Source organism: Convolutriloba macropyga, unplaced genomic scaffold (genome assembly GCF_964194025.1).
Source record: "Convolutriloba macropyga unplaced genomic scaffold, txConMacr16.3 SCAFFOLD_3449, whole genome shotgun sequence".
Classification (NCBI taxonomy): Eukaryota; Metazoa; Xenacoelomorpha; order Acoela; family Convolutidae; genus Convolutriloba; species Convolutriloba macropyga.
This window is the reverse complement of record NW_027449681.1, coordinates 3,090-14,952: the sequence shown is the minus strand read 5'-3', so window position 1 is coordinate 14,952 and position 11,863 is coordinate 3,090. Positions and strand designations below refer to the sequence as shown.

Here is an 11,863-nt window from a genome sequence, read left to right as displayed (position 1 = left end):
CTATGAAGAGTTTAGCCCTCTCTTAATGCCATTAATAAGCATTTTGAATGCCGTAGAGGATGCATAGACGCAACTATGTCAAGTTGAAGGATAAATTTTGTTCGCTTTGTATTGCTGTTTGAATCATGAAGTTAACAAAAACGTTTTATACATAACTTGGCAACCATGTCCAGATCATACACCCAACTTCATGCATGGTGCGTAAACACCAATATGCGGTTCTTGGATGTATCATGAGCTGAAATGTAAAGTCGGTAATTTGGCAGCCTAAAGATTATTTTCTTTAGCCAGTCAACGCCTTTATTTACGGAAACCAAAACGCGCAAAAATCTATTAAAGTAATATATCGGCTACTTTAGATTGCACTGGTTTGCACTCGAAGAAAAGAAGTTTTCTCGAAATATGTTTTCACTCAAAAATCAACATTAATGTTAATATGAGTTACGGCAACATCAAATTATAATACGGGACAATCGAACAATTGATTGAGAGTATTATCATTCTAGATATGATAGTGACGTTTTCGTCTCATTCAACTAAAAAAGCTGATTTAGACAGTAGTAAAGTCATATGCCTTTATAAAAAATATTTCAAAATTGCCCATTTTGCGTCAGAGAAGCAAATCGTATCCACAGTTTCAAACTGAATTCTGTGAAAACATTTCAATGATGCAGTCCGAACGTCTAGATCCACAACAAAATGTTTAGCGGATTTTTTTAATTTGCGACTTTTTTTCCACATAAAGATTTCAAAAGCTGCCTTCCATACTCAACTTGATGGAAAATATTGTCACATTAAACGCTCGTTTTGGCAACTGAACTGTGACCGAAAACAATGGAACTTTGAGATAGGTTCCTGGACTGACGACCGTTCTGGTTTCCATTTTGGACATTAGTAGTGGTAACAATTCGTGTCGGCTGCTGTCTCATTTGAATTGCAGCCCCTCTTCTAATCTGTTCTGCTTCATTCTGCCTTGCACATCGACGACAGAAGATTCTCTGAATTGCTGACCGAATCCGGGGTGATAAAATTATGATAACTGTCGGGTTCAGAGCCGAGTCCAGACATCGGAAAGCAATAGAATTGGCTACAATAAGGAAGCCAAGTGTCTCTGAGTTTAAAAGCGCGATATCATTCTGAACAAGCATGTAGATTCGAGAAAAATGGAACGGAAATGTAAAAAGCCCAAAAAGTATCACGTTGACAGCCAGCATCGACACGACATTCATTCGGCTCTTTGCAGAGTTGGCTTGACTTTGTTGGTTCGATTGAGAAGTTTGGGAACTTTGTTGTCCGTTTTGACTGGGATGGGAGTTACAACTGGCTTGGGAGTTGTTGTTACTTGGGTTGTATTTTGGACTACTGTTTGAGTCTTGTTTGCGGTATCGACCAGGGGGGTTGACTTGGAGACGGTTCTGCTGTGTCCTCGTGGCTGATGGTGCTTGTAACAGTCTCGCCCCAGAGTCACTCTGCACCATTGTGCTCTGATCATCTTTTGCTGAGGATTTGAAGTTTCTCGAGGATCCTACGGAAGTGAGAAAACTCATGTTTAGAAAGAAAACTGATTAGAACCAGTCAACATCTTCATCGTACTGCCCTACCCGTTTCATTTTTGAAAAAAAGGGGTCAAAATCCATGGAATACATGGAATAGTTAGATGCAATCGATTCCCGAAATAATGTCCTGCTAATCAAAGCTCAGGGTAAAGAGAACCAAGCCTGGGCTTATATAAACGTATTTCCCCCACTTTGCAAGTTTTTTTTCACCTGTTTAAATATCGGTTTACATAGCTTCGCATGCCTATCTTTGTTAAATATTTTAGACAGAAGCCGCTAAAATTCCTTATAGTTGTTTGCAAAAACAAGAAGAATTCTGGCAAAAATCCAAATGAAGCTAGAAAAATTAAAATTTTTCAATAAAAAATAAGAACATGAACAAATATTTTTGCCAAGCGTCTGCTATACTACTGTAAAGTTACTAGAGTACCTATATGCGAGATCCTACGCTGCGCATCGATTGCAGCTGGTTCAGTAACATGGAATGTTACCGAATCAGTCAGACATCTGTTGATAGAAGCACTCTGAAAATATGAGACCGTGAAGCCTTCATATTTCTCCATTGTTCTTATAAACAGGTCAAAATCCAATCGAAAATTTATAGAAAACCGCATAAACACTTTAAAAGCAAATTTAACTTTAAAAAAATTAACACTTTTAGCCCACTCAGATGTCGATACCCGTTGGTTATCGTGCAAGATTTTGCGATTTTGCAAGACAAAGGTTATCCTCCAAGTTCGTTCCGGTCGAGCTCTACTCTCATTAGCTGCAATAGATGCATTATCGCTCATTTAGTGCGGAAACTTTCCAAATAATTTTGAGTGAGTTTTAAGAGACATTTTGGAAGAAAGAATAAATCAGACATCTTATTTTATTTATGTAGAACATAAGTTCAGTAAACTAAGGTTGAATTGGTAACGATCCCTTGAGTAATACAAACAGATATAGCAAGTTCCTCAAAATTTCCAAACTGTTCAATATCTTTTTTTTAAATTTTTCCACAAGTAGTCATTTAAATTATGTTGCTTTCGACAAAAAACCGATTATATTAATCATTGTTGTTATCATTTATTTACTTTTGTTTGCGCTTCAGATTTCTTAGTTCGCAAAAAATTCCAATCTTTAAAATTATTATACTTTTTCTTATAAGTATAATAACTTTTTCTTGTGAGCATAGTAGATTATTATATCTTGCTATATAACCATTGGATGTCGGCTGGGGAAGCCAAAAACTAATTTCTAACTGTTTGCTTAAAACAAGTTTCCTCAATTGTCCCTATAGCGACTTAAACGTGCTTTAGCGAATTCGACTGGATTAGCAATTCTAAAAGCCAAAAGGTGTGAATGATAGAAAAGAAAATGCAATATGTTCACATTTAATGCACGGAGTTCACAGGTTGAAGTTGAGAGAGCGTGTTAATAAAATTTCAGAAGGCATTAAGTATTTAGTTTATTTTGAATAAAAACTCATGACATTCAGTTTTTAAAAAACCAGGAATATGTAAATTTCAGCTCAGTTACTGTGGAGATTACCAATTGTACAAAAATGAGTTCGTCTCTTGTAAAGTTGAAAAGATTTAAATCCTAATAGAAGAATTTAGAACTCTACGCTGAACTAAGTTAATTTTACAACCCCTGCAAAACGTTTTGCTGCAGAAGAAATAAAAATCTCACATTGTGAAATCAAATAACAAAGAGTTTAAATCATTCTTTTCTCTTCAATTATGTGTGCTCTTCATCATTCAAACGAGCTGTTAATTTTTTCAATTTCTGCTCAATATATGTGCAATTTTCTGATTTTTTATATTACTCAAATTCATAACATTACAAAACAGTTAATTCAAGTCTGTGTGTGTGGCATAAGAAAATCCAACACCTTGGATTGGAAAATGTATATACCAGATAAATGCAGATTTTGTTGTACCAATTTCAACTATAAGTTCAGACGCAAAAAAGAAAAGCCTTTCACAAAGAAAAATTATTTTAACTTACAAACTGAACTGCAGAATTTTTCAAAAGCTTAAATATTTAGCTTTTCCGTTTCACTTTTTTCAAAATCTCTAGAAGTTTGAAAAACTACTGAGAATTAAATCCATTTTTCAGGATACAAAAAAACTCAATTTGTTTTTTGAAATGTGCTTTCCATCTGTATCCACTTACCACCTGAACTTGTTCGATTAACTTGATTTGATATTTGATATGGTTTTCATGATGAATGTTCAATATTTTTCAAAGGAACTGGATATCAGAACTTCAAACAATTCTCTTAGCATGAGTTAGTTGTTAATTGTTGGCAATTTTGATTAGATTTTCAACTAACTCGAGGCTATTAACCAGCAACGTTCATTATGTTTTGGTTTTAAGGATTTAAAGTTTTCGTTGTGCAGCGTTTTTTAAGTAGTGGCAATTTGTTTGGTGATAAGTAATATTTAGAACACTACAAAATTTTTTGCTTTTTGAAAACTAGTCCTTCGTTTTGTCCACTTTGTTGAAACGACTGCAACCTCCTCTGCTTAAGGCTCGACTTGCTTCAAATTTGCGTTTTTTTTTCTGTAGTTTATCTCTTTACCCCAATATGAATTTTTACTCACTTATTCACAAATTGAAATCAACAATTTCATTTTCCTGTGAATAAAAAGAAAATTTCCACACTTTTTGCCTAGAAAGTTTCTGTAGCAAGTTCTATGAAATCAACAGATATGATTCAGCAATTTTCAGTCGTCAGTGTTAACTTCGAAAAAATTTTCCAATTTCCTAGCCTTTTTCTAGCACCATTTTTGATACTGGCATGTTATTTTTAGGAAAGAAGCAATTAAACTTACTTGGATAAGACTATTCGAAACAGCAGAAAGTATTCAAATTTTATGTGCTGTCCAAAGATTTATTGAAACATTATTTCAAAATCTGCCTGAATTGAATTTCTGTAACAAGTAGATCGAAGCTGCAGAAAGAAAATTTAAAAAAAAGAGAATACGAAAAGAAGAAAAAATTATAAAAAATAATTAATTTTTCTAAACGTGTGGTCAAAACGTACAGTTGTTGTTTGAACGGAGCGAAGGGAATTCTTCTAATTCTGTATTATTAGCCTATTGGAACGTAAATGTAGCAGAATTGAAGTGATAACACCTCACAATTTAAAAAACAAAACAAAAGAAAACTAAGAAAAATAGTCATATTCGATAGTAGTTATCTCATATATTTTCCAGTTTTTCCAGTCTCACATATTTTCCAGAGTTAACTGCCAAAAGAGACAAAACCTGTTCTGATTGCTACCAGATAGAACTACAGAACAATATTTTGATCAGAAATAATACCACTACATGCTCCTTGCAAAGTTTTAAAATACCAACGCAGCGGCAGGGTTCAAAATATATGAATCCCAAGCAAAACAGTCGAGAAAAAGCCAAACGCAGCTTTGCTCTGATATCACGATCGCAGCTATTAAGCTGTTAAAATAAAAAAAAACTTGACTATAGCTTTTTAGATGTGTTTCTATGTTGGGGCTGTGTTATAAGGAAATAGGGTATGGGCACGAACTGCAGCTATAACTAATTTTATTCAGTGAAAAAGGTAGGAACTTTTTTCATAAGATCCAAATGTAAGGGATTTTTGTTCCCGTTAATGAAGCAATGCGAGCAAAACCGTCGAGTAATACTATTCATTTACAGAACTGAATTGAAATTGGACACTTGAATCACTAACTCTATATCGATACGTCAAAAGCAGTGGTCTCAATATACACTTAAGAAAAAAAAGAATAAAATAGCCGTGAGCGTGTTCGTTCAATTTTTCAACTGATTTTCTGTCTGTGAATTCGGGCAATTAATTTAACTTCAAATTAAAACTCAATTTTTGTTCTAGTTTAACTTTAAATGGTTCATACATTTAAAAAAAGCAGAAATCTTTTTCACTTGTCGCAATTTCTCATTGCATCAATCCAAAACGAAAGTTTTGCATCAATCCATTGCAAGACGAATGTTAAAAACTGCAAAAAACAGCATAAAAAACCTATTTTTTTGAATGAACGATTACCAAAGTCTGAATCTGAACTTAGGGCTGAGGCAAATAGACAGTGCTTCATTACTTCGACAAAAAATTGTTCCGTATCTGTATTGGTGAAGCGAAACAACAATCATACTGGCTATCACAACATCAATCAAATTACCGATCTTGAAAATGTCAAAAACCCGATCACATGAGAAAACCATAAAAGGAAATACTGCCTTGATGATGACAACAAAGTTGATGATGACAGAGAGAAGTAACCGGACTTCAAAAAATCTTTAAGTGCTGACTGAATAAAAAACTGAAAGACGTTTAGTGAACAAATAAAAAAACATTTTTGTTTCGTGCTAATATTACTCTGATCTTATTGGAAGATTTAGGAAGCAGTCCCTATTTTGAGGCCCCTAAAAGAAAAGTATTCAAATATATACGACAAATTTTCTAGATTTTTCTTCTTTTTTTATCAATTAATTTTGATTAATTCTGATTTATTGTAAAAAAATGTGACTTCGATTACGCGCCATAAATAAATATTTAAATATTTAAATGTGAAATATAGTAACTGACTGCGATTACGCGTCACTACGACCAAAAATCTATGAGAAAACAAATTGTTCGTACTGCAGATTTGATGGCTGCGATAAAGCGCCTATTTAAATTCGAAGATGTCGTTTCTTTTTATTTCTATCAATCTGAAAACAGGATCACCCAAGATAAATCAAGTTTATCAACTGATTGCCGCTATTACGCGCTTGAAATTGTTGAACTTGTAAACTTTCTCAAAATACATGATCCTAGCAGAAAATTTTGTATTTTCATTGTTTTCTTTTTTTTCTTTTAGTATATAATTATTCATGTTTTTTAACAAATTAAATACATATTCTGCATACCGTTTTAGCTTGTCTTCGGAAAAAACAATCTTTTATTCTGGTAACCAGAGTTTTTTTTAACTCTAACGTCAAATCCGCTAACACTTTTAACTTTGCTGCTACAATCCATTGAAGACAATGGTCGTCCCGCTTTTCTTCCACTTGTACACATCATTTTAGTACAACAAAATGCAAAAGCTCTTCATGCTTCAAAATATAAGATCTCTATACAAAAACTTAGATCAGCTTCAAATTCTAGTAAACAGTTTAGATAGTCTACCCTTAGTCGTCTGCTTAACAGAAACCTGAATAAATGAAGATCAAGACACTGCTTGTTTGGAACTAGACGGTTATCAAAAAATCGTCACAGTCAGTAGGGGTGTAAAAAGAAATTGAGGAGGAGGAGTTGGTATTTTTTGAAAAACAAAATAAAGTTCGAAACAGTGAACAAGTACACCAGCAATTAGTGCCCCACTTTGACACTGAAGTTTTGCCAAAATAATTTAAAAGTTTTTTTAACTACAATATACGTCAAACCAAACACGTCCAACAAAAATCTAGGCACAAGCTTAGGAAACCATTTTAAGTAATTTGTTATTCCGGAAAACTATACGTCAGTTATATGTGGTGATTTTAATGTAAATCATCACACCATTTCGTCAAAGTTGAAAACATTGCAAGAAGCCTTGCTGTCTTTTGATCTGCATTATGTAGCAAATGCGAAATGCACTAGAGAAACAAAAACTAGTAATTCTTGTATTGATGCCGTGTATTCCAACGTAAAAATTGATCTGAAAGTGTCACCAACTACGCTAACAGATCATCATACGCTCTTTTTTGGATTCTCGGGACAAAAATTGAATCATTCAGAAAAAAAAATGATGATCGTATGATTAAAATGTGGACAAAACTTAATGACCCAAACGCAATTATTAGTTTTGCGTTTGGGACCCAAACTTCAGTTTTATATGCTACATGAATTACAGAAGTTTGAACTTACACTTGATCAATTTAGTTGTGAAGAAGCCATGAAAAATTTTCAGTTTCTCTTAAATAAATTTGAAAAATTTGATCCCACGAAAAATTGTAAAGGTAGAAAATCTAAAAAAAATCGTGGGTTGACAACGAAATAAAACATCTAGCTACCAAGAAACTACAACAATACCAAAATTTTATGAGAACAAAAGACAAAAATAATCAGCTCAAAATCAATGCACTACGTAACAAGATGCAAAAACTGATCAGAAGAAAAAAAAGAAAAGTATTATTAGCGATTAAAGAATGTAGACGGTCAGAAAAACTCAAAGTTTTTTTGACTGAATTAGCAGATTAAAAGGCGAAGGTAAAAACTTAGCATCAAATATTGAGTCTAAAAAAGAGAATATTTCTAAAAGCAGTTGTATTATTGTACAATCAATGCGACTAACCAGGGCCACTTTGCTGGAAGTACGGGAAATAATAAATAAAATGCAAGCCTAATATAGCACAGATTGCTTTGAATTGGACAACGTTTTTCTGAAGAAATTCGAATGGGTAATTGTGCCAATACTAACCAAGTTAATCAACAAATGTATCGATGAAAGAAGTTTTCCACCTTGCCTGAAAGAAGCTATCATAGTAGCAGTACATAAAAGTGTTGATGTCCAGGAACCATCTAACTTCAGACCAATTTCTCTACTTCCGACTGTTGCAAAAGTCTTTGAAACATTTCTGCGCAACAAAATATCTATTTTTTTGGAAGTTTTTGATCTCCTCGATGCAAATCAATATGGTTTCAGACGACAAAGAGGAACAATTGATGCATTAGCGGATTGTGTTGAAAACGCTAGGGACACTTTAGAAAACCAGCCAAAGTGCTCGACAGGTTTGTTTCTAGATTTGAAAAAAGCATTTGACACGGTGTATCATAACTTACTTCTTAGAAAAATTGCTAACATAGTTTTGAGAGGCCCAATTTTTGAAATTATGAAATCTTACTTACCTGACAGAAAACAAATTCTTAGATATGGTGCTGCAAGAACGAATCCGAGAACTTTTACGTTTGGCGTACCTCAAGATTCAGTTTTAGGACCACTACTTTTCATTATATACGTCAATGACATCAGACAACAATGCAACTGCTCCACAATAACGCTCTATGCCGACGATACTGCTCTGCAGCCAAAAAAATACAAATGAACTTCTTTTTCAACGTGATATTGACAACATCGGCCTCTACTTAAGCGATAACAAACTGAGGTTCTATGTTGAAAAAACGATTAACCTAAACTTAGGTTTTAAAACTATGATGAATGTTCTAAGACTGAACAATGCAACCCTTAAAAAGAGCAACGAAGTAAAGTATCCAGGCTTTTTGCTGGACAGCAAATTGGATTTCAAAAAACACATAAATAGCGTCGCAGTAAAATTGACCAAATTTACGGGATTGTTTTACAAACTAAGGTTTATATTGAGTATTAAACAATTAGTTTTAGTATATAAGTCTTCTGTTCAACCGGTAATACAATATGGAGTACTCATTTATGGAACTGCAAACAAGACAAGCCTGAAGTTTGTCGAATTGAAAATTAAACAAATTTCGCAAACTATTTTCAGGAAACAAAGTCATCAATCAACAGCAAACGAACGGGAAAAAATATAGAATCTTTCTGGTGAAATCTTGAATGTAGAATCTTTATGAGCTTTTAAAATTTTTAACAAAAACAATTAGGCGAGAACATAAAAATGAAGTTTTTAACAGGTTTATTTAGGATTCAGAGCTTGTCAGGTTAGATGAGATAAAAAAACAAGTAAGAAACTAAAACCTAGCAATCAATTTACTGGTATCAACCCAAAGAGAATTGGAATACGAATAATGAAATTGCTAAATTATTTACTTAATTTCGACTCAAAATACGTTCATTTTATAAAGAGTTGCTACAAATCTGGAATTAATACACACCGCCATATTTTTCTTGAAAATATTATACAAGGAAAAGATATCATAGAATTTTTTAATTAGTTTTTTTTAGCAATTGTTTAAAACATTATTTTTTTAATATTTTTTTTTTGTTTTTTTTATGCTTTTACAAAAACTCAACTGTTTCCTCACGTGTACTTGCTGTCACTCAATCTCTTTGAACCTTATAAACAAACCAATATCAACCCCCCACCCCCACCCCTATTTGCTACCAAACTTGAACTGCTTACCAAAGGCATCACACGACTAGGCTCTTTTGCCTTTTGATTGCCTTTTGAGTATGTATATGTAAACCTCATTGAACAATGCTGTTTGTTTATACGTACTAGAGAACAATTTTCTATTTTAAAGGCTTAGATTCTTAGTATCTAAAAAAATTAAGTTGTCCAAAAATGTTACATCATTTTTTTGCGCCTTATCTTCATTTCACTGAATGTTGCCGCCATTAATGGCAAAACTGATAATCTTAGGTTTGCTGATAAAGTGTCTTTGGGACTTTCCCCTTACAACCCCCCCCCCCCCCCCCACGCATTTCAACCCCCCCCCCCCCCCCCCCCCCCTCGCCAGCTAACTGGTAAGATAACCTATACCCCATCAATCATAGTAATTATACCATAATGGGGGGCTATAATTTCTTGGGGGGGGGGGGGGGGTGGCTATAATGGGAAATACCCGAGTCTTTGTTCACACCTGCAATCATGACAGCCTGTTGTCTGATGCTGTTTCTGAGTTGTCTGATTACGACAGAGTACACCACACTCATGGCCACCAGTGGGACTGCATAGAACAGCACTGTCTCTCCCACATACACACCCAAGTGGGAGTCATACTTGTAGCACATGGTGCGACCGAACATCCGTTTCAGGTTGGCCGAGAACAGCAGTCGACACGAGATCAGTCCAGGGAAGAGCCAGGCACACATGGCTGCCGAGAGCAGTTTCTTCCTGCTCATTAGAGAGGAAGCAGAGAGAGGACGAGTGATTGCAATGTACCTGTCCAATAAATTAGATAAAACACAGTTATCGCGAGGTGATATCACCACTCTGATCGGACAGACCCACGCGGGTCAAGAAAAGGGGTCATTCTGATCAGACCCACATGCGCCAGAACCCAAAAGTAGTCAATTCTCTTCAGTTGGTCTACTCTGAGCAAAATCAATAAAGTAAAGGTCGCAAATGGCAATGAAGCTAAGATAGACAGGTCAAGAGAGAACGCTGACACTCGAGAACAGAAAGTGCCTTAGATAGGCATTCAAAATTTTTATTACATGCTTTTGGGGGGTTACACACCTAGTGCTTTATGTACACTAACCGAACTTTCAGAGTAATTCAGTACTGAACCAGAATGATTCTCAGGAATATATCAGTACTGATTCAGACTCTGTTAATGTCACATTTAGCTCTGAAATTCTCTGACTCAGATTCTGAATCAGACACTGAATCAGACTCTGAGTCAGACACTGAATCAGACACTGAATCAGACTCTGATTTTTCCTGATTCAGATTCTGAATCAGACTATAAACAATTCTGATTTAGACTCTGATTCAGACTCTGAATCAGACACTGAATTATTCTGAATTAGACTCCGATTCAGACACTGAATGTACCTTTCGATGGCAATCTCCATCATGATTATGATGCTGGTCTGTGGGGAGAACTCTGCCACGAACTCCCTCACTTTGCACAGAGCCACTCCCAAGTGCCATGAGTTAGCCAGTCTCTCGTAGTACTGAACCAGTGCCACAAACAGAGACACTAGTATGTCTGCTATGCATCCATTCACAAGCAATATGTTCGTGTTGTTGTGCAGTCGCCTGGAACAAACAGTTGATAGCAACAAGGTTATTTCCAGATAGGAAACATTAAATCTTACTCCTACAACGAATTACCCCCTCTCTTTGCTGTCATGGTTTTTACTTTTGGGGCTAAATTTCGAGACATGCCGAAGCATACATTTAAGAAAGAAGCAAAACAGAAAATCATGTTTATAATTTAGAAACATTATTGTTTACGTCTCACATTTATTCGTGATACCCACGGAAAAGCGCCTGAGCAGCAATCAAACGTTGCCTCGCTGGAATCATTTTCTTTAGTTACGACATGGTATTTATAAAATATGGCATCGGTACGAAACCATACTTCTCTGTTGGAATCAGCCAACATAATTCGATAAAAAATTACCGTTAAGTTTCCTCGGTAATATGTATCTATCAAGAAATTGATAGCCATTGACAAAAATTTCGATAATAACTCAATAAAAAATTTGAGAAAAACTTAAACCATCATTTGGATAGATAGCGGTAAAATTTATCTAATGCTTTTACGATCATAAAGCAAAAGAGTACGTCGCCCCGGACAAAAGAGGTTGGAGTCAAGCTTACAAAAAAGCAAACGCGCTCAAAAGCAAACTAAAAATTAGAACATAACAGCATCACAACAAAACTTTATGCTATTTTCAATTAAAGCCCAATCGA

The 11,863-nt window shown here is 34.8% G+C and overlaps 1 protein-coding gene across 1 annotated transcript; it reads right to left on the bottom strand.

Annotated features, from left to right (window-relative positions):
- Nucleotides 1–390: 390 nt before the first annotated feature.
- LOC142355240 (uncharacterized) lies at nucleotides 391–11,200 on the bottom strand. The gene is made up of 3 exons (XM_075407466.1): nucleotides 10,997–11,200; nucleotides 10,080–10,381; nucleotides 391–1,525 (listed from the first exon to the last, which is right to left on the bottom strand). The coding sequence occupies exons 1-3, from the start codon at nucleotides 11,017–11,019 to the stop codon at nucleotides 795–797; spliced, it is 1,056 nt and encodes a 351-aa protein (XP_075263581.1). The 5' UTR covers nucleotides 11,020–11,200; the 3' UTR covers nucleotides 391–794.
- Nucleotides 11,201–11,863: the final 663 nt, after the last annotated feature.